Here is a 26,628-nt window from a genome sequence, read left to right on the forward strand (position 1 = left end):
GTTTTTATTTAAATACTTTGTGCTGCCAGGAGCAAAGTCCAGCAACGTCTGTCTCCCTCCGACTCACTCTTGGTTGCTTAGGAACCCATGATAACAACAGACAACAACAACAGCTGCTGACGTCACAGACCACGTGTTCTGCTCCGCACACACTCACACAACAACAACAACAACAACGACAACAACGACAACGACAACAACACAAAATAGGCCTAATCCGGACTCGCACCGGACCGCTCGGGACACTAACCCAATCTTTCGGGACCCTCACCCAATTCTGGGACCCTCACCCAGTTCTGAGACCCTCACCCAGTTCTGGGACCCTCACCCAATTTTGGGACCCTCACCCAGTCGCGCGACAAAACCCAATGAAGGGACGCTCGGGACACACACCCAGGGTGATTTCAAAACCGGACACACACCGGACGCTTAGGCCTTTGGGCGATTTTACCAAAAACTCTTTTTCGGGACACTAACCCAGTTCTGCGGTTATAGATTCGCTCTCTCAACTTACTTGGTGTTGCTTAGCGTGTAATATCAGCCTCGGATCCCGCCGATCGTCACTCATCAAGGAGAAAAGACAGACAGTTAATCCACAGGAACTTCCTGGCTGACGTCAGTCTTTCAACGTGTCCCTCCTCCCCTCGGTGAATGCAGATTCCAGGGCTCCGGCATCGAAGGACCAATTAATGATAGGTTTGTAGCTTGAACCTATTCGCTGGAACGTTGAAGACAATATAATTACACCGCAAGCAAGACACGAAGTAGGCAAAGTTCTTCATGTTTCTCGTGCACGGGAGAGAACCGGACAGACGCCGTTCCTTCGCTTGACCCCAGTTGCTCTCGACCGTTCTCCCGTAACACCGCTCTTTTATTGAGGTTACATGAATATGCATAGGTTCATTAACATATGACGTCTACATACACACAAAGAGTACCGTGTGTGTGTGTGTGTGTGTGTACTGCTGATCAAAGGGTCCTATAACATAAAAGCACAAACGCAAACATCCTTGGTCAGGAAGAGGGTAGCCTCCCCCTCACCCTAGATGGTTCACCCTAGATAACATGGTGAGGAAGTCCAGCAGTTAAAGCACTTAGACTAGAACAGACGTAGCTACGTTAATCCTACCATAAAACAATAAGACAAGGTACGACCTTTCTCGTGCTCCCAGAGTGCTCTCTAATACACACAAAGTTTGCAGACTATCACTACACAATTGATTATACACCTCTAAGCATATATGGTTAAATATTTCTAAGCATAAATGACAATCAACAATACAAAACCTAAGAGTATACTTACTAAAAAATATATGAATGTAATGAGAAAGTGGCCACTTTCATGAGTAAATCATGTAAGCCTTATATGATTTATATATGATTTACTCATGAAAGTGGCCACTTTCATGAGTAAATCATATATGTTTTTACTATTTCTTTTCCATATGGGTTACTTTGCGTTGCATTTAGATAACCATGACGAGTCTGTCTGGCTCAGATGCTGGCAGTTCTCGCTGCAGTCTACGGGTGGCTTCTCCTTTCACAGAGGCAGGGAAAAGTAAAATGACACAGGCCAGGATAGACGAATGTCACCGAGCACTGACTAAGTTTGTTGTAAAAGGCTTGCACCCTTTTGCCACAGTAGATGCCCCCGAGTTTCGGTAAGTGAATGTGTTTAATTGTAGGCTAAGTCAGGGAATGTCAAAGTTGCATTTTATCCTCTTACCAGATGTTTCATCCGTTTCCATTTCTATATCTTTTAGAGAAATGATAAAGACTCTGAACCCTAAGTACAAAACCCCAAACAGAGACAGTTTAACCAACCACTTGATCCCTGCTTGGTATGCAGTCAAAAAGGCAAATCTGATTTCTCTGCTGAAACACGTTGAAGGCAGCCATCACTGCAGATGGATGGACAAGTTTTTGTCAAGATCATTACCTCACAGTAACGCTGCATTATGTCAGGAATGGCCAGACTCATGAAAAAGTCCTCAAAACCAAACCACCGGGCACAGACAGGGACAGCTGTAGCAGAGGAGATTGATGAGATCTTGGAGGAGTATGGTATCAAAGACAAGGTTGTGGCAGCCACTGTTGATAATGCGGCCAACATGGATGTAGCTGTCAAAAAGCTACAAATTCTCAAGTTTCCATACTTTGCACACACCCTGAACCTTGGAGCTCAGAAGCTCTACAACTGTGCTGCCATTTCCAACTGGGCGGCAAGAATTCGCTCTGTGATTGTATGGATGAAGAGGTCCCACATGGCAAAAGTGGTCCTGAAGGAGAAGCAAGAGTTGCTCAGTAAGCATAATGAATATTTTTTTTTAAGATTGTGTATATTATAATCATTAGATCATGATCAAATTAAATTTATAAACTAAGATATGTGGGACCATATGGGACCTTACATTAGCATTTAAGTTGAGAACGCGTTACCCCTCAGAGCTGCCCAAGCATATGCTGCTCCTAGATGTAAAGACCAGATGGAACTCTTTGTATTTGATGATGGAGAGATTCTGCGAGCAGTTTCCTGCCATCCAGGCTGGAGCCATCGATCCACGTATAAGAAAGTCCATAGAAAAGGAAAGGTGAGTGGTATTGAAAAATAATCATAACATGGCTTAATTTGGACTCAGGTTTTATTTTTGTTTGTTTTATGCAACATATCTGTTGTATTTTTGCTTTGTTGATATTGCAGACTGGCTACAATGGGCAATGATGACTTAAGAAAAGCAGAGGAGTTTGTGGTACTCTTGCGGAAGCACTACACCTCAACACTAGCAGTGTCCAGTGACAAAAGTCCGACCTGTGGTGAGATTTTGCCCATCCTGCAAAAGCTACAGCAACACTACACCGTACAAGAAGATGACTCTGCCTTCACAAGGAGCATAAAGTACAACATTTGGAAAGATCTTTCCAAACGATACCAGGTACAATTGATGATTTATTTATCATAAATAAAATAACAGTTATAAATACTGAAGGATTGTCATGATGTCACATTTTCCTCCCTCTTAAAAATTTAAGAATGCTGATATCAAGAGCTTCCTGGAGGAGGCCACAATCTTGGACCCCCGATTTAAATCCAAAGTGGATAAGGATGAAGTCTGTTACAGGATCAGGGAAGCAGCAACTGCAGCAAAGACAGAGGCAGGAGCAGATGAGGTATTTCAATATGACGGTGTCTGTCACTGTAGCACATTTCCATTGTGAGAGTGAGACCTTTCATCTATGGATCTGTGGTACTTAGTTTGATTTGTTTGTTTATTTGCCACTTTCTACTCAAGCACCTGGAGCAAGGAGACACACAGGGAGAGCTGTTCAAAGACGAGGATGAAGAAGACTGTGTAAGTTTAGTTCATTGTGATGATAATTTAAATGTCATCATCATCATCAACTTTTATTCGCCACATGCAGTGAAATGAACCCGCCCCCGACCTTACACACACAACACAGACATCACATGCGGATACAAGTCAGAGAGCGGTTGCATTACAGAAAAACCACTGAAATGTACACTACAATGGGAAAGTACAAGAGGAAAAAACAGAGACCTCTACTCATGCTGGGCTACAGGAGGACAGCATGAGAACAGGAAACAAAAAAACTCCTCTGCACAAAAAAAGCACATAAATGGCCACAGCACAACATTATAGAGCACGTGACCAGCAACAGGGTTGGGTAGGGAAAAGGAGTAATCCCAGGCAACACAGCAGCCATCCTGCCACTGCGCCGACTCACCAGCGCGGGCTCAGACCCGCCGTGTTCCCAGGAGGCAATAAGCATCGAAGGCATTGGAAGGGGAGGGGGGATGTGTGAGTGCTTATCAGTGTAAGTGTATGTGTGTGCGTGTCCATAGTTCAGCTGAGACAGTGTCCTTCGCCCTATCAGGCTAAGTAAACAGTCTGCTAGCCAACCCAGGTGGCGTTGCATGGAATGGGAAGAATAGTCATCACACAGTCGTTATCAGGGAGTTTTTGTTCGGCTCCAGCCTTGGGCCGTGCAGCTGGCGCCGTGGTGTTCGCATGTTGATGTTGTTGATTTTTCTTTTATGCGAGCAGCTCAGGAGAATTTCAAAGCTGATCTTTAACGGTGTGTTCACACCGAACACGATAGAAGCAGGCGGAGCGTCAGGCTTACATGTAAAGTCAATGGAAAGGCGCGCTGACCCGCGATTGCGGCTCCCGCGAAAACTCGGAAGCAGATTTGCGTCGCGAAAACGCCAAAACGCCTGAAACGCGCTACACTCACGCGCGTTTCAGGCGTTTGACTCGCGAAAAAAAACACGCGCGTGAGTTTATGTGTTGCATTTTGTGCATACACGCGTTTCGCGTCCCCCGCTCGAGTTGGAAAAATCTGAACTCCAGCGTCAAATCGCGCCGCAACAACCAATCAGGAGCCTGGTGACGTGGCTGTTACCTAGTTCAAAGGGGCAGATCCAGCCAAAACCCTTTATTCTTCAATAGAAGGAAGGCTAATCAATGCCGTAGCAAACAACCCGGAGCCGTACGACACCAGCTGCTTTCTGGACTGAGACAGGAATATAAAGGACCGAGCTTGGAGGAAGATATGTAAAGAGATCGGGCAACCTGGTAAGTTCATTCATTTTTCTTAAGTTTTCTCTAAAGTTTTCACTGACCCGGGGAAGCCGCACAAAAGCTAGCAAGCCACCGCTATTTTCCCACTGACGTACAAATACCGTTCTGCTTTTAGGCATGTTGTCATTTAAGAATATATTTTATTGTTTATTAATAAACAGCACACAGTGGTCCCGCTGTTCATCTGTCACTGCCTCTTTTTTTTTGATTTTCTTTTTCTTTTTTTTGCACCGTACAGCATTGCATTCTGCAGCCTGATTGACAAATCTCCTGCGCTTGCCAAATTTATCATGTTTGGTTTTGATAACCATCACGTCCAATAGAAAAAACAGCACAAAAACACCCATAACTATGAGCCTCATTCGGAAATAGACACCTGCACCGCAAGGGAAAAAGGCGCACGAAAGTGGCAGGCAGATGAAGACAAACCGCGGCATAATAATACTTTTACGTTTTGCAATCTACAAAGGTTTGCACTTTGAGAATCAATTGTGAGAACTGTGACCAATGTTCATGTGTGTGTGTGGAAAACAGTGTATAAAGTGCGTGGCCAGGGGCTAGTTATTCTGAGAACCCCTGCTGCAATAAATGAGGGACCACTGTCTACTCTACGATTATTATATTCAACCTGTTAACATTTAATACTGTATTGATAGAACCAACTGATTCTGCAGCAGAGCATCCCCAGTCCCTGAGCTCCTGCTGCTGCACCCACAGGTATGTACAGCAAGCACTGATACCTTTTTAGTCGGTGGGATTGCCTGTGATCACCTTTACTAAAGATCTACAACCAATCTGATTATATCCTGTTTTTGGTTTGTTTTTTTCAATGTTGAAATTAAAATCTAGTAGCAGCCTTCTCATTTCTTTGTGTTTTGTGCTGTTTTACAGGCCCACAGGGGAGGACGGCTCCGAGGCAGATGAGGGACGGGTCCCAGGACGGTCCATCGGTGGTGGAGCTGGAGCCACACCAGTCTCCAATGGAGCATTTCCTCCTCAGCCTGGTTCCTACTCTGGAGAGCAGCTGGTCCTTTTTATTCCTGTCTCTCTGTAAATACTTATATTTTATATATTTATGTTTAATGTATTTCTGTGTGAGAATTTTAATATTATTTCAAATAAATTTTTATAATGACTAATGTCTCAGTTCTACTACACAGCAAATGTTGGCACACGACTTGACACATGTAGAATTTATTTCATATTATACTAATGACAAAATATACTGATACAGTGGGATGCAGAAGTTTGGGCAACCTTGTTAATAGACATCATTTTCCTGTATAAATCGTTGGTTGTTACAATAAAAAAAATACCAGTTAAATATCATACAGGAGACACACACAGTGATATTTGAGAAGTGAAAAGAAGTTTACTGGATTTACAGAAAGTGTGCAATAATTGTTTAAACAAAATCAAGCAGGTGCATAAATTTGGGCACCACAAAAAAAGAAATGAAATAAATATTTAGTGTATATCAATGTGTGTGTCTCCTATATGATATATGGGGTGCCTTTGTCTGGACGTGCTTCCCATCCAGAGCTGCACAGCACAGAGGGAAGTTCCAGCGCTCCTGGAATCCCTCTGTGATGGACCGCCAGTCTCCAGGTGAAGGCACAGCCATGAAGTCGTCCACTAGACAGTCCCAGATGGCCGTCGCTGCCTGGGGGGTGATCTGACACACCGACTCTGTAACTGAACGCTTGGTGCTGAAGGAGTCCGCGGTGACAAGGAACCTGGACAAAATTGTTCAAAATCAGTATTATGTGTACTGCAGTTACAAAATACATTATTCAAATTCCAAAATACTTTTGTGATGTCAGATTTAAATCACAAAACTTAAATCTTACATAAAACATTTTGTAATTATAAGGATAATTACAAAATGTATATTAGATAATATCTAAAACAGTTGTGTTTTGTTTTAACTTTAACATATCATAATTTGATTGGTAGCAACTTTTGCCACTACAGTGAGCCAATCACTCATAATTCCTAAACATGTCAATCAGGCAGGAATGAAGTAAGACATTAATAGAAATAAAGAGTTGGATGTTGACATGTAGCCCTTTCCTTGCTTAAATCATTAATATTTTTTAAAAATTAATCTGTGATAAGACATAGCTTATCAAGATAGAACCATGTAACTAAAGATGAACCAAACTGTTCACAGTTTTATCTAACTCTGTTTTAATAAAGGCTGGTGACCCCTGTATAGAGTCTGACAGCTGCAGGGATTATATACAAATATTCAACTATCCCAGAATTAAACCAGGTCTAAATAAAAAGGAGTGAGTATCACTACAAGGTTAACTCAGTGGTGCTAATGCTACAGTTTGATATCAGCAAACACCGAGCGCATACATTGATAGGACACCACAGCCATGCTATCATTGCAAACACTGATAACAGCATAAATCGAATTAAATCGGGGCTTGATGAGAGCTTCTGAGTATCACTAGAAATATTACAAACAGTCGTCTTTGTACCACAGTTTGCTTTCAGTAAACACCGAGAGCATTCACTGTTAGCATAGCACATCCATGTTAGCAGTGTATAAATGGATGGTTTAGCATATATTAGCACAGGTATCAATAAAGGACTACCGTATTAAACACTTTTACTAACCTCAGGCAGACGGACAGGCGCTCTGCAGGTGGGATTGAGCGCCTGTAATTGGTGTCTAGGCAGGCGATTCTGGGACCGACGCGGGACAGCAGGTCCTCAAACTGGCCGAGTGAATGACGGTGATAGCGCTGGAATCGGCCGTCATCCAGGCGCAGCTCCTGGAGCAAGTGGTGAAACTCACTAAACTGCTCACGCCTCTGGAGGACCTGATGGACCCAGGTACGGCAAGGATGTCCTTTACGCCGCTACTCTGCTCTCCACAGTAAATAGAGAAGGGAGACTCTCTCTTCAAGCGCTAGCTCGACAGCTGCCATCTTGCAAAGATACCGGTCTTGCAAAACTTCCTCCCACATCCCTCCCACATTTCCGGTTCACGCGCGTTAAAATATGATATTTTGGGGCGCGATGGATTTTTCTTGGACACGCGTAGAGGTGCGAATGTGCACGCGTCAAGTTAGGGGCGTTTGGGGCTTTTTTCACACGCCCATCGCGTTCGGTGTGAACACACCGTAACACTCCGACACTGGTCTCTCAATTTCCCGTTGTATGGCATCAAACTTCTGGTCCGTGGTGTTGTCATTCTTCTGATTCTGAGACCCCACAACTGCAGTGAGCCGTTCGGTGATGTGATCCAACTTTCGCTCAAGGGTCTCATTTTGAGCAGGCCTCTCTCTGATGTATCCCATCATATGCTCAATGGTGTTATTTTGAGTCTTCACGGCAGCTGTAAGCGTCTCCAAGGTGTTAACCATGCTGCGTTCGTTGTGAGAGGTCGCGCCTCGTCCCATTGCTTCAATTCCAGCGGGCAGCCTTGGGGGGGTTTGAACAGCCGGTTCCGCTCTCTTAATTCTCCGATAAGCCAGGGCCAAGCCAGCTCCGATCAGCAAGAACCCTGTTATCATGGTTCCGAATAGATAGATATCTTCAGCGTCCTCAATCGACAATCCCGCCAGGCACATGATCCTCCAGTTCTGCCACCCGTCCATCGTGTATCCAGCAGGGAAAGTCCCTCCAGGGCACTCGGGCTCTCCCGAACCCAGACTTCTCGTTGAGAAAAGGGTGTCAATAGCATTCAGAGACCAGTTGATCAAATCCATAATTCTCTTTTAGGTTTTAGAGAACGACAGTGAGAGACTGTTCGAGGGAAAGTAATACACACGAGACAAGACAAGGACACAAGAGGCTAAGCAGGGAAGATAAGGGGAAGGAGGAGGAGAAAAGTGCGACCGCCTTCGCCAAGAGCCAAACGGATTGCTCATTTTTTGCTTAATTTTTTATCATGTCCATTTAATTTCAGGCGCCACCAGTAAAGCAAAAAAAAAAAAAAAAAAAAAAAAAAAAACGGCCTTGGAGGAACTCTTTGAAGAAGAGGACAATGAGCTGCAGTCATTCCAACAACGACAGCCCGTTCTTTCCCTGGCCCAGAGAGTGGATCAGGAGATCCAGCTATATAGAAGCCTAACCCCCATCCCCTGCAAGGATAACGCCGCCCTATGGTGGTGGAGCAAGAGAAAGACTGCCCCTGCTGTCAGCACTGGCTGGAAGGTTTCCGTGTGTGCAGGCATCCTCCACCCCATCTGAGAGGGTGTTCTCCACAGCTGGAGAGACCATAAGTCCAGAAAGATCACGTATCCTTCCTGAAAAAGCAGATATGCTTATATTTCTGCAAAATAATTTTTAATTCTCCATAGTTGATGGATGCAGAATTGCACAGTGCACAGTTCCATTGGACTTGAGTTGATTGTATTTTTTGCTGGCTGATATAGTTTTATTTTTGAGTGCCCAGCTCATATATACTTTTAAAAAGGAGAGTGTGAATGTTACTGGACTTTCTTGTGTAATTGCCACTGAATAATTTATGTTATACTTTGTTATTGCTATAACAGAATATTTATTTCATTATTATTTGCAACTTCTTTTTTTCTGGGGTCCTTGTGGCCCCCCATCGAGGAGCAGTAGGCTGTGGATCGCTTAAGATCTCACTGTTGGGTTTGTAAGGTCATGCTACTCCTACATTTCTGTCTTGTTCAAAGATAAGATATAAAACAAAGTTCAAAGCTAATCGACCTGTGTGTTCTCCTCTTTTTAAAAATAAGAATCGATAAGAGAATCGATAAAGAATCGAATCGTTAAACAGAATCGAAAATGGAATCGGAATTGTGAAAATCTTATCAATACCCATCCCTAGTCCTGCCCCAGTGGCTCAGAGCTGCTTTCAGGGGGTACTTATAAAATAACACGTGGTTATAAAATTTCTCCTAATCTGTGTTTATTAAGGATAACCTGTACTGTGAGGGAAGGGTTGTATGTTGTTTTTAGTTTGCTGGAACTTTTTTGCATCCTTTAGTGCATCCTCATGACCTACTTCATGTTTAGGCAGTGTGTTAACCACTACACTATGGAGTCTATGGCTGAAATGTTTTTCATTGTTCATGTCAACTATGACCATCGTCCCATAACATTTATGCACTATCCGATAAGTGTCACAGCCAAAAACATCACAGCATTAACTTATCGATACTGAGTGCTTACATTTTTCACACAGCACCAGAGTTTTCGAAAGAATCATCCAATTAATTTTGCAGCTGTTAGCTTTTAATGATCCAAACACATATTGTTAGAAAGAGCTGTGAGAAACAGAAGTGACAGAAGTGACGGGAAAAGGTAAGCGACCCATGTTGTAGGTGACATCAGACGCCGGAGATTTGGCGGAAAAAAAAGCCAATGGTAGCGTAGAATTTAACAAAGTTTCTTTAAGCTTCAGTATTACCAAATATACTAACCAATTGTCATATAACTAACAACATCTGTCCTATCATCTCTAACACCCTGGAAGACAACGGGGAGAGTTTAGACCCTCTCCAAGATTACATCGACCGCTGTTTTCAAGATTTAGTAATGAAGAAGGTTCAGAGTGCATCTTCCCCGGCCAAAATTGAGACACCGTCATCGAAGAGATGTCGCCCGGCAGACTCCCCCGGCACAACATCGCCTGCCGGCAAAGATATTGCAGACATCCTGGAGTCAATCGACAAGTGATTGTCCAGTTTCGATGCGAGGCTGTCCCTGGGAATTTAAATCCTTGCGAGAATCCCTAGAGTTCAGCCAGCAGCAGGTGGAAACGCTCGCTGCTGAAAATGCCATGCTTACGGGAGTCGGTCAAATCTCTCACCGATAACGTGACCCAGTTAAACATAGAAAATAAAAAAAATAAAAGAATCCGTTATCGATCTACAAGCCCGTAGCATGCGAGACAACCTTGTGTTTTCTGGTATTCCAGAATCTGCCGGAGAGGACGCAGAGGCAACGGTGAAAAGCTTCATTAAAACCCACCTGGAGCTGCCGGAGGACACCGTAAAGCACATCGCCTTCGAAAGAGTGCATCGCTTGGGGGCCGTGAGGTCACGTCCAATTGTGGCCAAATTTGGCCAATTCAAACAGAAGGAGCAGGTGAAGAGTCGCAGCAGGGAGCTGAAAGGAACGGACTTCAGCGTGAACGACCAGTTCCCCAAAGAGATCCTGGAACGACACAAGGTCCTGTTCCCAGTTCGACGTAGCATCATCCAGAGAGGCTCCCGCGCTGTCGTCGCCGTGGACCGGCTCTACATGGACGGACAGCTTTACCATGACCCCGGCACCACACCGTGGTTATATTGACTGCACTCCAGACAAGAACCCGCTACACTCTTTTCTTATTCATTCCCACTCTCTAAATAAAAATAATCTTAATTTTAGCCAATATAGAAACCATCTAATAGATCTCGTTATTCTCGAGACAGCCGCTGCCACCACATTAGATCAATCCCTCTGGGCTCCTTTGATCGGCTCCATCACCTAGCGGGGGTGGGGGGTTGTGGTTTGGTCCCGCCTTCGCCATTGTGGTTGATGTGGAGGTAGGGACAGGCTTAGGGCGTCTGGAGAATCCCTATGGACGTTATCCCTGGAGGGCTTAATCCAGGGGTTGTGGTCATAACCTGGTTAGTGGCTCTGGTTGCTCTTAGAGGGTGTTCTCCTTGTGGCTGCATGCAGCAGGGCTGGGGGAAAGTCTGTGCTGGCGGATATAGGTTACTGGCCTGGTAGCCTGGCTGCCCCTGAGTGGATCTGGGGCAGGTGTGGGGGCTTGGGGTTCGGGGGTGCTTCGCCTCCGTGCTAGGGCTCTGGCTGGGCCTTGGGGTCCTTGTTGGTGTGTCGCCGAGGTTGAGGGCGGGTGGGTGCACGGGGGCTCAGCCCTGGTGCAGGGGGCCTCTGGCGCATCGGCCTAACTAGGGGGCTCTTCAACTGACAGGGAGTTTGTTCCATCCTTGCAGGAGTCCACTCTGCAAGTGGGGGAGAGTCATAGGAGGGGTGGAGAATAAACTTAACCTGGGTGTCTACCATCTTGTGCAGTCTGGGAGATGATTGAATGTTAGGGTGGGTACAGTTTCCTCTGCGGTGGGGTCGGGTGGGCTACCCCGGGTCCTGTGGGGCTGGGCGGTCCTGCTGCTGTAGGCCCTGGTCTGAATGGGCCTGGGCTCCCTTGCCTTGGTGGGTGCCGAAGGACGGGGGTGCCTACTGGGGTCAGCGGGGGAGCTGGCCCCAGGGAGGGGCATCTAGCCCCTCCCTTCTTTTCCTCCCCATCCCCAGCTGCCTCCCTCTTCCCGCTCCAACACACCCACCCACACAAGTAGGGCCTTTGGGTGCGGGTGTGTCACCAGGGTGCAGGGGAGGCATTCCCCCCCTCCCTCTGTTCCCTTCTGGCCACCTGTGCCTCAATTTTATTCCACAACTTCCACATTACTCACACTCTCATAACACATACATATAGGGCCTTGAGGGTGGGCACGTTAACGGTGTCCAGTGGACGGTCTGTGTATTCAACTCCACCTCTGGCGCCGGTGCCCACCTCTGAATTTTAAATCCATGTAGACATTGAGGGTTCTTGGGAGGGGCCGTGCTAACACCTGCTGCTCTCTGGCAGCAGCACCATGCTCTCCCGTGTTTTAAATGCACCTTAGAATAACACGCAGCAACACTACACATGAGCGAGAGGAGGGAGGTCTGCTGGCCATCGGGGCGGGGGGGCTGGGAGGAGAGTTCGGCCGTCCAATTGGGGTCCGGGATCCGGGGCCTCCCTGCTGCTGTGGAGCCTGGGGCGGTCTGCTTGCCTCCACCCCGGGGGAAAGGGTAACATCTCCTGGGTCTAGGTGCTGTTTCCCCCTCCAGGGGCGAGGGTACCTGGACCTGGGGTATAGAATTTGTTTGGGGAGTGTGATTTTGTGTCCATCATCCATATATGTCCATCCCTACGTTTGTATATGTGTGCATGAGGGTGGGAATGCATGTTTGTGTCTGTGTGTGCCTGTTTGTCTGTGTTTATATGTCAGGTCGGGTCTTAGACTCCACCTCTCTGTGAACTCCCAGGCCCTCCAAAGCCTGTCTCCCCTCACCACACTCCCTGCCGGTAACTGATGCCCTCAGGGGTTGTTGCGTTGGTGGTTCTTGGTGTCCGGGGCTGGGCACTCAGGTATGTACCAGCTCACTCCCGGTGACTACTTGGCGGGGCCTGGTGCCTGTTGCCCGGTCAGGCCTCTTCCGGGGCAAAGGGGGCCCTCAGGCCTCCAGCCTCTGGGCCTGCAGCTTGGTTCACTCTGGCACAGCTGGCTGCCGGCAGAGCCAGCGGGCACACCACTGCAGCCCCCTCTGGCTTCTGCTCCGTGGCTACTGGGTGACCCCTCATCTGTGGCTCTCCTCAGCTCTTCCCAGGAGGGTGGCACAGATGCCCCTCTGGTGGTCCTCCTTGGGCTCTCGCACTCTGGGGCCTCTGGATGTCTGGAGCCTGGATCTCCTCCATGCCTGCTTCATGCCCTGGGGGACGGGGCTATGGCTCTCTACATCCTCTTGCAGACCATTACATGGGGAAACCTTTTGAATACAAGCGCGCTGATCCACACAGATGTGCACATGGGTGTTCACTGTTCATAGACGTAAACTGCACCTTTATTGGCTGCTATTTCCAAGCACATTGTGCGCTGTCGGTCCTGCTTGCTACACAAAAACATTCAATATTTAGTAATTACTGCTGTTTACACTTAGCTAGATTAACGTGATGGTGTTGTGTTTAGTATGTTGCTCTGGGTTTTTTTTTTTTTTTGCTTGTTTTCTTTTCTTTTTCTCTCAACAGGCGATCCAGGATATTTTTTTCTCTTCTTTCTCTTTTTAAGTTTCCTTTCTCACTGTCCCTCTTCCCTTCTGTTTTTCCCTTCCTCTTTCTTTCTCCCTTTCCTATCCCTCAGTCATGTCTGTCCCGTCTGTAACAACTGAAAATAAAATAAAATAAATAATAACAACAAAGGTTGATCAAATGGACCAATACGGCAAGGCCGTGATGATCCATTTGGCAAAGTAAATCCATTGTGTATCCTTGTTGGTCTTCAGACAACAATTCTGACGGCTAAAGAACCAAATTGGACAGGCAAAAAACAAAAAAAGAAAAGAAAAAAGAAAGAGCTGTTACGACCCGTGCACGGATGTGGGTCGGGAGGGGGGACACATTGAGCATTTGTCAGCATTGTAAGTTTTGTATGTGAAACTTAAATTTAAATTGTGTAGTTTAAAATTTCAAACGGGCAAATATGGATACATCCTGTACATTCAACATCTATTTAGACAAGTGTTTTGGGATGGATTAGGGAGAACCCACACCTGTCAAAAATGAATTGAAAACGATTAACTATGAATTACATCACAGTTTCTGACATTACCAATTGATTTTAATGACATTGTTTTACACACATATACTCTCATTTTGTCTGATGTTGTGCGTGTACTTATTTGTGAAACCTGTAGAGGCCGCTAGCAGAATTTAACGAATCATTTTAAACAAATCTCTTGTTAAAGTCTTGAGTCGAACAACAAACAAGGCTCTTGGCTATTGTTTGGGAACATCAGCAGCCCCTGAGATATTTTTTGTCGTATCCCTGTCCAGGTCCATCTCTAATATGGTTAACAATGACAGAAAGTTGTTTAGTATTCACTTTACAGCCTTGTCAGACAATCGCTCACTGATTGCAATCCAAACCTAGAGAGATGTTTCTTAGCTTGAAACTGAAGATGAAAAGTTTCCTTCTAAGTAATCAAGATTTCCATCAAAACACCACCTTAAGTACATACAAAGTAGTGTGGTGACAGGAGGAAATGGAACAGAAGTGAGAGAAAATGAGCATAGAGCTTCTATAAGTGTTTGTAGAGTGCAGCTTTCCTTCAGCTTTCACCTTAATGAAAACGGTTTTAATTTAATTTTCTAATCATCCATACTATCTCGTTTCATTTTCACCTTGTCGTGTCTTGATTTGCACATCTTATACCTATTAAGCAAAGATTAACAAGCAAGCAGCAGTTACCACAACTAAATGTTGCTGTCAGTGCCCAAAGGCATTAGCCCAATCTACACAGCACTTAGAAGAGCATGCTATCAAAACATGGAACATTTCAGCTTCCTACAATATATTTCCAAAGGTATTCATCCGCCCATCCAAATCATTGGCCACAACCACAGCATCTTAGCCATGAAAAAGTAGGCTGCATAAAATCACAGAGTGGAGTGAATAGTGTGCAGAAATCCCCAACTTTCTGGCAAACATTGCCATTGGACACAAACTGGTAACTAGAAAAAGGCCCATAAGACACAGAATGAATGGAAGGAATAGAGGCAGGAGAAAACACGCTAGCCACTAATTCAGAGCCCTCCAAACAGCAGAGTTTCTAAACACAATTTATAACCATGACAGTCCTGATTTTTTTTTTCTAAAGTGTTTTTCATTAATTCTTTCTTCACCCAAGAAAATCCTCAAGGTTGGGGAATTCAATTAGAGCACAGATCCTAAATTAGACTGATCATCTAAAATGGACCTTTCTCACACTCAGAGCAGGAAGAAACTGTTACAATATGTAAAGCATTTAAACCTATTCAAGGATTCAAGGAGCTTTATTGTCATTCACATCACATGTTAACATGAGGTGGAACGAAATTATGTACACATGGTCGTGGAGCAAAAAGAAACAAAATAATGAAGACACAGATGTTTTTTTTTAAGTAATAAGTAATTTGTGAATTGTTTTTGATTTGTTTTTTTTTTGTGAATTATCATAAGTTCTTTTTTTTTGTGATATATTGATTAACTTATCCTAACAAAATTGTTTGCTATGTGAAGAAGCTTTCTGACATGGTTATCACTCACAATCATAAAGGTTGTTTCACTACGTAATAGTTACTAAGATTATTGCTTCCTTGCGAGAAGACTGTATCCTGTCCTTCTGGCAATGATGAATCTAGATCAGGACGGTTTTGTAAAAATGTGCCTCATCATGTTAGATGGTTATTGAGTGTTTGAAGACACTGAAGTTTCAGATGTTGAAAAGCCATTTGAGGGCTACAGATAATTTACACAACCCCATAAGCCAGGTTTCCACTAATAATCTGATGTCACTAGCATTGATGCTTTTGAGCGACACATGCCAGGGGTGCCCACTTTCACCACTGCTCTTTGTGCTAGCTGTATAGCTGTATAATAGCATATGATCTCATTAGTGAATTTCTAGTGAAGAAATAGGGAACGTAGAAAACCGTATCATAATTTATGCCGAGAGTAAACTTTTACTTCTGTCAGTATTTATCAAATCAATCCTCCATCAAACCAAGCTAACTGACACAGCTGCAGGATTTTCATGTTTTAAACTAAATGAGACAAAATATTCTTTAATTTCTTCTGAAAAAGACAATCAAAACTACCTGTTTTAATGTACAATGCAGTGCGTGGATTTGAATTTTTATGTATGAATATTACTTAGGTGATACAAGATGTAGTCCCCTGTAACTATTTGCTTCTAATGACCTCATCAAATTTACTACAAGAGGTGGTCACGGTCTGGACTGAAGCATATCCTATCACATCATTAATCACACATCTGTTTTCTGGGTTGTAAGCAAATAATTATGTTTTGAGTGTCAAGAACAGAGTTTATACACATGATCAATACAGAGTTTATCAGCGGCCATGCTCAGGAGATAGAGTAGGTCATTTATTAATTGGAAGATTGGTGGTTCGATTGCTTGCTGGTCCAGTCTGCATGCCAAATATCATGTGAATGTGTCTGGATGTTAGACATAAAGTACATAAGCATAGAAAAAAGTGCTTGCATGAATGGGTGAATGGGGCATGTTGTATAAAGCACTTTGAGTGCTGAGGTAGAGTAGAAAAGTGCTATATAAGAGTTCATTTACCATTTAGTCCAGGCGTCACTGGAGCTATTATGGGTGCTTTCTAACTCCTAACTATATAAAGGTGGTATAATGGCAAGCGGTCATATTTAAATTCATGATTTCGACCACTGACCTAACCTAACAGTAAGCATGGACGCCACAGCCTGCTCTGCATCAGCAAAACATAGTTCATTAATGTGAAATCTGCAAGAATATCGTTAAGTTTACTTATGCGAATAACACAAAACTATTAGAAATTAATTTGTTTTTAAAGATATTGCATAATTTTGAATTCGGAACAAAGGCATCCTCTGTACTCTTAAAAACAGCCTTAAAACTTTTCTTGTTGGTAAAGGTCATAGTTAGAGCCCTTAGTTATGCTGCAATAGGCTTAGGCTGCTCGGGGGCTTCCCATGATGCACTTAGTACGTCTCCAGTTTTTCCACTCAGCTCTTTTTACTCCCCAGGTGTTTATATACCAATAAACTCCATCTCTCTCTCTCCCATGGTGTGTCTTTTGTGTTGTTTCCATTTTCACCCTTTCCCTTCACCCCATCTGGTCATGACAGGCTGTCAATCCCTGAACCTGGCTCTGCTAGATGTTTCTACATGTTCAAGTCTTTTCCTTACAAAGATTGCCAAGTGCTTGCTCATAGAGGACTGTATAATTGTTATGGTTTTCTCACTATGGTAGTGCATTTACCTTACAATGTAAAGTGCTACATAAACAAAGCTGAACAGAGGACTTTGGTATAGCTTACCAAGTTGTCCGGAGGACCCATATACTGTATTATTATATTAAACTATGTCTAGGACTTAATTACTCATTCATTTAAGGTTGCTGTTATGCATCATTTTGCCCACTATACACCCTGCAAGTCATTACCTGATTAATCCACACACGAACACATAGTCACACACATTTACAACCATCCCTACAACATGTATGACATCACACTACAGGAGACACTCACACAGGTATTTGTTCATTCCACTCAGAGAGGCCCGAGGAGACCGACGACGCTGTTCAAACCAGGAACATTGCTGTTAGTTAAGTGCTAACCACAGTGCTAACCACTGTCACTGTGCCACTTGTAATCCTATTTTTAATGTTGTTTAGTACATAATGCATTTTTCTTGTCACAGCAAATGTAGAACATACTGACCCCAAACCAGCCTTTGTGTTTAAGCTGAAAAGCTGAATAAAGCTTTAGAGATCAACCAGAGAGGTAATGATAGTTGCATCAGCCTTGCTGCCTCGTCGTGACACTAATCAGCTCTGTGAAGTTGCTGAACAGCGTGACGTGATGCAGAGCGCAGCTTTCTGCAACTGAAAATGAGTGTGCGACTAAATCGCTGCTTCCTATTCTGCTCCAATACTGAAGCTGCATTGTTTTCTCAGCCATGGTTAATGTCTTTGACAGTGAGGCAAATAATTACAACGTCTACCTGTTTCCTCCCAATTTTCCATCCTCTAATTCTCTGTGTGGAAGAGGAGATGGGGGGGAATGAAAGCTGATTATCTTCACTCCAGCAAATCTAAAATCAACCAGAAACTGCAAGCATGCTCACTCTGTCATGTTCACTCTCTCTACATCTTTCTCTCTGTGAGACAATCAGTGCTTTTTGTTGACAAAGATAGGAATCTGTGCTATGCTGCCTTTGGCTGGAGTTGCAGAACGCCGTTCAGGCTAAGTGCTAAATGACTGAGTTACATAGAAAAGAATGGAATTCTGGTTGCTGTCACTCCACCTCAATTAGTTAGAATAATTGCAGGCTACAATATATGTGTGGACACTACACAAGCACAAACACAAGTTGATAACACAATTCATACTGTGTATGTAAGATAAGGAGAGACAGCCTGGAAGGTATGGTTCCACTGGCTCGTGCTCAAATCACACTCTGGTAGAGGTGAAGGAAGACGGAGAGAGAGAAGTGAACCTGTGAGTGGAAACAGAGTCCGAGCTAGAAACGGGTAGGTCTCTGTATGAGTGTGCTTCTCAAACCCTCTGACAAATGTGAATCTTAAATCTTAACGCCTTAATTCCCACTGTGTCATATTTGAGACATTGAGACATATCCTACTTTGACAGTAAGACTTCCAGGCCACTATAAGGTGCACTTAAAATCCTTTAATTTTCTCAAAAATCGACAGTGTGCCTTATGATGAATTCTGGTTGTGCTTACTGACCTCAAACCGATTTTATGTTTTAGTACGACTTTGGTAAGCTAGGAAGCCGCACCGCTTGATGGATTGTCTGAGGATTACGACTGCCATAGTCAGGAGCCTCACGGAGTAATCTGGGTCCTTAACTCCGTCCGCTTCAGGTCCCAAAGTCAAACTGTCTAAATTCTTTCATCTTTAATAAAATGATCAGTGTTGCTGCTTTACCAGGTGTAACAATTAAGTTTAACATCCAGGCATCCATGAAAACAGAATTTATTAAATTTAACAGAGTTAGAAGTTAGCAGGAAGTTAGCTTGCTAGTTTCCACCTAAGCATGATATAGCATGTTCTGACTGAGAGATTTCTGAACAATTCAAACGTACAGCTCTGCTATCACTTCCAACATAAATGAAGACAGAAAACTAAACAGCAGTGACGTTTGTAGGGTTACTGAAGTTGGGCTAGCTGCTATATAATGATGTGCTATGTGATCGCTAGCGACACAGCTATGTTAGCATAACATAAACACAGTGAAGCAGGAGGATGAATGCTAAATTTTTTCACTCACTAATGTGAGGGTTCCCGATGGTTAGGGACAAATGCAATCGCATGGCAGGATGCTGTAAACGGACCAAACTTCAGTCAGGAGAACAACTGAGATAATCCATCCACAATACGAGGTTAGTCATTAATGTACTGCAACAACGTGGAAATAGAGCAGCAGGGGGAGAATTCATAAAGAAAGCAGAATGAGTTGAGTAAAGTTTGACTTATCTGACTGTTTTGTTTCACAAAATGCGCCTTATAATCCGGTGCACCTTATGGTCTGAAAAATAAAGTACTTTAACGTATGCTTTTAATCATTCTCAGGGAAACAGTTTATGCACCCACAAAGAACTCAAGAAAAAAAACTGGTAGAGTCAGGCAGCTGCCCGAGTAAGGTGTGTAGGGGCCACGCCAAGCACACATTTGCTGGCACAATTAGACAAGGTACTGACAAAGTAAAACCACTAAAACGTTCAATTTGACTGTGCCATATATTTGTGTTCTTACATTCACCTCTAATGGTTGGGTATGTTGAGAAAAGTTCACGGCTGCCGTGTGTGTGTGTGTGTGTGTGTGTGTGTGTGTGTGTGTGTGTGTGTGTGTGTGTGTGTGTGTGTGTGTATGTTAAAATGGCTAAAGCCTGCTCTCAGCTGGCAGTGATGCAGTATGAGTAAGGTCGTCTGAAACTGACTGAAGGTGCTGGCCCACTTTAATCTAAGCGACAGGCCGAAGAAAAACATTTGGCATTGACAGAACACATGAACTTCCCTCCCACCCAGGCAGAGACTTGCAGTGGCTGTCTCCAAGCTTTAACACAGCCTGTTCCCTACGCTGGCACTCAAAAACCACACGGTGAGCGAAGCAAAAGATTTCCTGTCAGAGAGAAGAAAGTGTGTGTGTGTGTGTGTGTGTGTGTGTGTGCAAGCATGCATTTCTCTGCACCTTTTTCTCACCTCACACTTCCCTCTCCATCCACTCCAGCTTCTCTGGGATCTCTTAATGACATTCCACTTTCAGCTTTGCTGTGTCTCGTCAATCATGAAAGTTAAAACAAAAGCTCTGCGTACTTGTCGTTTAACAGCAGGGCTCTTCAGTTAATGTTTTTCTCTCCCCTTGCAGAAACAATTTCCCAACAGATAAATTTCTCTTTCAACTGAGCAGAAGCATTCTGCAGAAATCACTTATCTGTCATTCTTAAATGGTTATCCCACTCTCATATTGAGCATTTGGCATCCAGCTCTTATTTTTTTTCTCCTCCCCTCCTTCTTTGCCCCCTGTGGACCAGCAAAGGCTGCGACAAATGTCTTAATGGCTGCGTTTGTTCATTTTTCCCCTCCACAATGTTATGAATTTTAAATGGCTCCTGTTTAATTTACCGCTCTAGAATATCTGGCATTTTGCAAAAAATGCTGAGGGCAAGCAGTCTGTCTCTGCGGAAGGTGAGAGGCACCGCTTGATTTGGAACGCACTTTATCACTCGGCACATGCAAAAGTCTCTTCTGTTCAACAGGTAATCAGAAATGCTAAGAATACCAGAGGCGGGTGGCTATATCTCAGAGGCAAAGTCACCTTGGGACCTCCATCTGTTGGAGCATATGTTCAGAGTGCAGCTGTCTGCATAGAAAACAGGCAAAGCCCCGAGTGCTGCTGCTGCTGCTGCTGCTGCTATCGTTTCCTTGGAGTTTTTCATTCCTTCTTGCACTCGTCTCTCTTCTACACCTGCTCTCTGGACTCTTGTGATACAGTTCACTGTATCACTGCTCTGAAACCTAGAGGACAATTCAGTTTTGTTGTATTTATAAGCGACTCTTTAGCAAACATATGGTCAGCATCTAACATAGTTAATTTAATTCATATTTCAGTTCGCTGTACAATACAGAGCACACCTAGTCTCCTTGGGGTTCACATTCACCCATATATTTAAGAATTTATCACAAAAAACCCTGGAACTGTGACATAACTTTCACTCTATTAGTATGCTTGCATGAATAGCAGAACACTTGTTTTAGTTTATCATCCACTGAATTAAGAACTAATCGGGCTTCTTCTTCTGCATAACTTGACATTTTTTATTTGTATTTTTTCTAAGTGTTGTTTTTTAAGATCATTTTATGCAGCACATATCAAATGATCGTGCAGGACTCCAGATGTGACAGAACAAGCGAGAAAGCATCAGTCAAAACTGAAGTAGGAACATATGCGGAGCATTTCCTTAAAACAGCCGTTGCCCTTTGCCATCTTAAAGACAGTGTAATCAGTAATAATGTGACAATCTCCATTTCTGGTTCATGGTTTCTTGCTCTATTATGTTAGCTTTCCTTTGTTTCTACACTGTGTTCCTTATTAGGTTAGGCAATGTTTGTGTTTCCTTTCTATTTCCAGTCTCCCCAGTTGTGTCTTCATTCTCTGTCCTTCCCCTTTTGTGTGTGTATGTGTGTGGACATATGCTGATTGATTCGGAGGAGTTCCCTGCCTTGCGAAGCAAACACACCCAATGCAACGGGTGATCGACTCTAGCTGCTTCGCAGGATTATTGTACTAGCAGCAGTTAGTGAAGCTCCTCTCCAACTCTTTGGATGTTCTGCAAAGTTTATTCACCTTTTTGTTCCTTTGTGCAGGACGCCGAGTGGTGAGCAGACAGGGCAGTGTGTTCTGGGAGAATAGTGTCACTGTTTGGATCCAGACTCGAGGAGACTGGACCCTCAAACTGCTCTGACCATCAGAATTATGTTTCACTGTAGTTCACTGTAAATAAATGCACCGTATTCACTTGGAGCCCTGCGTATGAGTCCTCCCTGTTAACAGGTCACCTTGACAATGCAAGTCAAATGATCAGAATACATAATTACTGAAACCACAACTCCATAGTGAAGCACAAAAAGTTATTTTTATATTCTCAGAAAAGCTACCATTAAAAACATTATAATCTGCCATAAAGATAAAGATAGCTCCTGTCTCGATGAAAAGTTACGTCTGTGAAACCATAAGGTCTGAGGTGTACAATTTACTATTTAAAAAAATCAGGGTTTTTTTTGCCTTTTTAGGTAAAGCTATAATTTTAGACACGTTTCAAAACACTGCCAGGTAAACATCTGTTAAAAATGTGTCCAGGTGAATAGCAGATAATCTGTGTGAAAGTAATCATCCACTGATAGGCAAAATTCACTCAACTATATCTTCTTTAACCTTTTCAAACACAAACGAACGTGTTTATTGTCTGTAATCCCATCAGTGATATTGCCAGTAATGTTAACAACTACTGCTTGCAAACAAGATCTTAAACGTTTAGCATCGTTGCTGATGCTACAGTCACATTATCCAAAACGGTGTGTGAACGACCACGACAGACCTGATGACATTTTACTGCTTTTCGGCATCTTTCTTCCACACACTACTTGTTCGGTTGCTGCTATACGTGAACAAAATACACGCTAACAACAACCACAGGCAAGAACAGCTTTTTATGCCGGCGAGGCGTGATTGCAGGTGCCGCGCAGGTGCGTCCATCTCACCTGCAGCAGCATCACAGACCACGCCCTGCCACATGGTGGTTGGAGACAATTACCCAACCAACATCACTGAGAGTGTGTTCAATGAATTTGCAGTTTAGTTGTCTTTGATCTGCAACCACTTGAAATCAGTTGCTGTCTTCAAAGCAACATCAGGACTGTTAGACACTAATACGATCGAGTCTGCTGTTAGTTCAAGTTTGCAGTTACATGTATTATGTCTGGGATAATGTGCCAATTAATTGTGATAATCTGCAAACCAGTTGTTGTTTAATTGCACAGATATTAAACCAAAATTCAAGTATTCAAGTTTACATTAAAGAGAAACATTATTTACATTCAGAGTCCACCCAAAACCTCTTAGATGTGAAACAGAATTTTTCAAATTCCTCCACAAATAGTGATGTAGTTGCTACAGGATGGCAGTTTACCTCAAAATGATAAAAGGCACTCAACTTTGCATTTATATAGGTATAAAACTAGAAGACTACCAGTTTGCAGCTGGTCAAGTAATTAGATTGCTAATCACACTTTTATCAATATGTGATCAATTAGAAATGACTGTATATATATATCATGTCCACACACACGCTGTCTTCAGTATTTAATACTGTTGGAGACAGTATCCCTCACAAACTTCTTTCTTTTTCTGGATGGAGAGATAGATACGACAGTAATTGTTTTCTTGTGCTGTTGTACACCATTTTGGAATAGTTGATTGATTTTGGTTTTCACACTTCTGAGAGCACAACTTGCTTGGCTCCACTCACAGAGGCTTGGCATTAAATACCCTTTCTACCAGTTAGGCTGAAAAAGAAACTTTGGAGGCTGCTTATAAATTCTCCCTGCGTGTGTGGAGTTAGGTGTGATGAATGGTGTCTCAGATGTACCACCTATCTGTGTTCACCCCGCACAACGGGGGAGCATTATCACTCTGTTCCTAGCTGGTCGAACACAGTCCCAGTTTGTTCCAGACATCATTTTGCAAGCTGAACACACACTGTTCCATCACATCTTGTTGTGGCCGATAATGGGGCTTTTGTGTGAATCGTAATAGAATTGCAATATCAAGGTGGATCATTACTTTCACATGGATAGAATATTCCAAACCTATTTGGTGTGAGAAACATTGAGAACCTGCATGGGATGGGTTTTTGTTTGTTTTATAATAGCATGTTGCCTTTAGTGTCTTTACTAATATTATGATATCATTGGGGAAAAACACTCTATAGTGAAACCAACAATTCAAACCATCCAATAAAAGTTAAAGGTGAATATCTCCATTTGCAGTAGAAGGTCATAATATTGAGATTAAGCAAAAACCAAATTCCCCTTGTGACAAACATAGTTGTGGTTATGCACAGCTTTTTATGTGAAATGTTACTTTACACATAAACTGCTGTGAGCGAGTGAATGCTGGCCCGTCTCCCTCTGTTAGCACTGCAATGGACCAGCAGCCTTATGGATGGATGCATGTATATCAACAGAAGGGTAGCTTAAAGGGAGAACAGCTAAAACAGCTACTTTCACACAGTGGATAAAAATGAACTAATCTGTAATTACTTGTTGTGTTTGCTACCAAATATAGCACAAAAATTAGCAACATTTTACTAAAGCACAATGTCCAAAAGTATGTATAACTAACATTCCAGGACATCGAGTCAGGATTCAGTTTGTGCAGATTTACCAATCAAAGCAGTGCAGTGGGATAAGAAGCAGTGTATCAGTCTGTACGTCATGATTAGTTCAAGAACTCTCTTCAGTTTACCGCTTTTTGAAAATGATCCGATTCAACTATACACATCTTTCTTGTAATATATCGTTTTAGGTTTTATGGTGTAAATTAAATTACAGTGGGATACTGGAGAATGTTGGAAGCAAATCTTAGAAAACACGAGAACCAAACAACTGACTATACCTTTAAAATACACCAGACTTGATCACTTCATTCAGTACAGGTGCAGAAAGGTTGGCCTGAGCAAGAAGACTGCCTGCGAGCGGCAGATCCAACCCAATAACTCCACTTGACAAGAGTTGGAGAGGAGAGAGAAATAAAGGAAAAGAAAACCCAAACCCAACCCTGCTGGGCTAAACACGCTATTGTGGTACAGAAAGAACGTTCAGACCACCATCTTGTTCTTTTCAATTTCCCAGTGTTTTTTTTTTGTTTTATTTTTAAGTTATAAAAACTTTTATTTGATTATAAATTACTGTGTTGTTGTTTTTAATTCACCAGATACTTTTCAAGATAAATCCCAGCAAAAGATGAAAAGAAAGACAAGAATGTTACCAGCCAGCAGCTGACAAAAAGAAATTGTGAACCCGCCCTCATCTGTGCAGAGAACGGGGCGCCAGCGGTGGGCCTGCCAGTTCTGCTGTTCTCTGGAAAGTGCCAGTCGATCAGTTTTGGGTAAGTTACTTCAAAAAAGTAATTCATAACTAATTACTAATTACTTAGTCAATATTGTATTTAAAATACTTATCTAATTACTGTGTCAGAAAAGTAACTTAATTACTCAATAAGTAATTTAACTAAATACTTTTTAAAATCCCTATAAACCTAGAGTGGGCAAACAATAGAAATTAAACTCTTTAGATAATAAATCATTTTTTTAAAAGACGGAGACTCTACAGTATGCAGAGGTAGCATCTCTTCCACATTGTAGCCTGCAAACATTCTTTAAGCTCACCTTCAGACACTTTCTGTGCTGCTGAAGTAAAATCAGGTTTTGCCTGCTTAGCAGGAGTTGCCGCGGTGTTATCCATGGATGATGAACAAGGATCGCTCAGAAGTGTTTGTCTATGCTCTCGTGTCAGGCGCTTCAGTAGATTACTCGTGCTATTAACAGCGGCCGATAGTTTTTTCTCCCCAGGACATAGCTTACATATTACTGTAATGTTCTTGTCTGCTTGTTTCAGAAAAGTGAAGAGACGGGAATATTTCCACTTCATAAAACAGCCACTCGCTTCAGCCGAGTCCGACATCTTCCGCTGTAGAATACGACTGTGCTGAAAACTCACGCGAAATGATGCGCAGCTGCACTACAGCGATGTTAAAGCGGCAGAGTTTACTTCTACGTTTAGAAGACAAATTGTTGAAATTAAATAATGATATTCAGCGAGTTTAATTATTTTACAATGTAACGCAAGTACAACAGGGGCAATTGTTTTCTGTCATGGTCTGTTTGTTAACAGAATTAAATGTTGAGAAGAGGAAGCAAATGTCTCCAAAGTGTTTAAGAGTTGTCAATGTAAAACTAATTTTATTTATTTTTTATTTCAAAATATAAACATTGTAAATCAAAATCTTGAAATCCTGTGTTACAGCAGTATTATAAGCCTTCTTCAGTATATAATTTTAGTTTATATGAAGTTAAAGTAAAAGTCATACTATAGATTATATCATCAAAAACGAACAATTGATAAAACATGATGATCTGAACATTTCATATTTTGTTTTTTTTTTTAATTTGGGTTTTCTATTTCTATTCTATTTTATTTCCTTAATCAACAGGATGCATTATAAACGAACTGTATCCTTAGAAAATCAAACAACAACATTTAGAATAAATGAAAACCGTTTTTTTCTCATTTATCCAAATGGTGGATTTGGATATCAATCCTTTATTTGTAATAACAGCATAAAGTAGGGCTGTTCGATATAACGATTCAATATGAAAATGTCTATTATTACACTGTCGTTTGTTTCGTGGTGTTGCAAATAACAATGTTTACGGCAATATTTTTTCAGTGTTTTGATGGTCACTGTAGTGGCTATATTACTTTCTTAAAGTTCGGTTTTTACTCGTTGTCGTTAGTGACAACGGTGGTAAACCAGCCACCGTCCGCTTGTTTATTTCCCACATAAACCGTTCACAATAAAGCTGAAGATCCTGTTGAAATTTTTCAAAATAAACTGAAATGATGACAAACAGA

At 42.7% G+C, this 26,628-nt stretch overlaps 1 protein-coding gene across 1 annotated transcript in view; it reads left to right on the top strand.

The window, feature by feature from the left end:
• Positions 1 to 1,900: 1,900 nt before the first annotated feature.
• The window catches only part of LOC146625014 (uncharacterized), a 61,485-nt gene continuing 36,757 nt past the window's right edge, over positions 1,901 to 26,628 (top strand). Inside the window, exons 1-5 of the mRNA XM_085363244.1 lie at positions 1,901 to 2,304; positions 2,447 to 2,591; positions 2,702 to 2,933; positions 3,031 to 3,168; positions 3,291 to 3,350. Coding sequence (XP_085219370.1) covers positions 1,959 to 2,304; positions 2,447 to 2,591; positions 2,702 to 2,933; positions 3,031 to 3,168; positions 3,291 to 3,350 — 921 coding nt within the window. The 5' untranslated portion in view covers positions 1,901 to 1,958. The remainder of the gene's footprint in view (positions 2,305 to 2,446; positions 2,592 to 2,701; positions 2,934 to 3,030; positions 3,169 to 3,290; positions 3,351 to 26,628) is intronic.

Source organism: Diplotaxodon limnothrissa, linkage group LG9 (assembly GCF_057381915.1).
Source record: "Diplotaxodon limnothrissa isolate DT_005_m linkage group LG9, D_limnothrissa_male_GT1.1, whole genome shotgun sequence".
Lineage (NCBI taxonomy): Eukaryota > Metazoa > Chordata > Actinopteri > Cichliformes > Cichlidae > Diplotaxodon > Diplotaxodon limnothrissa.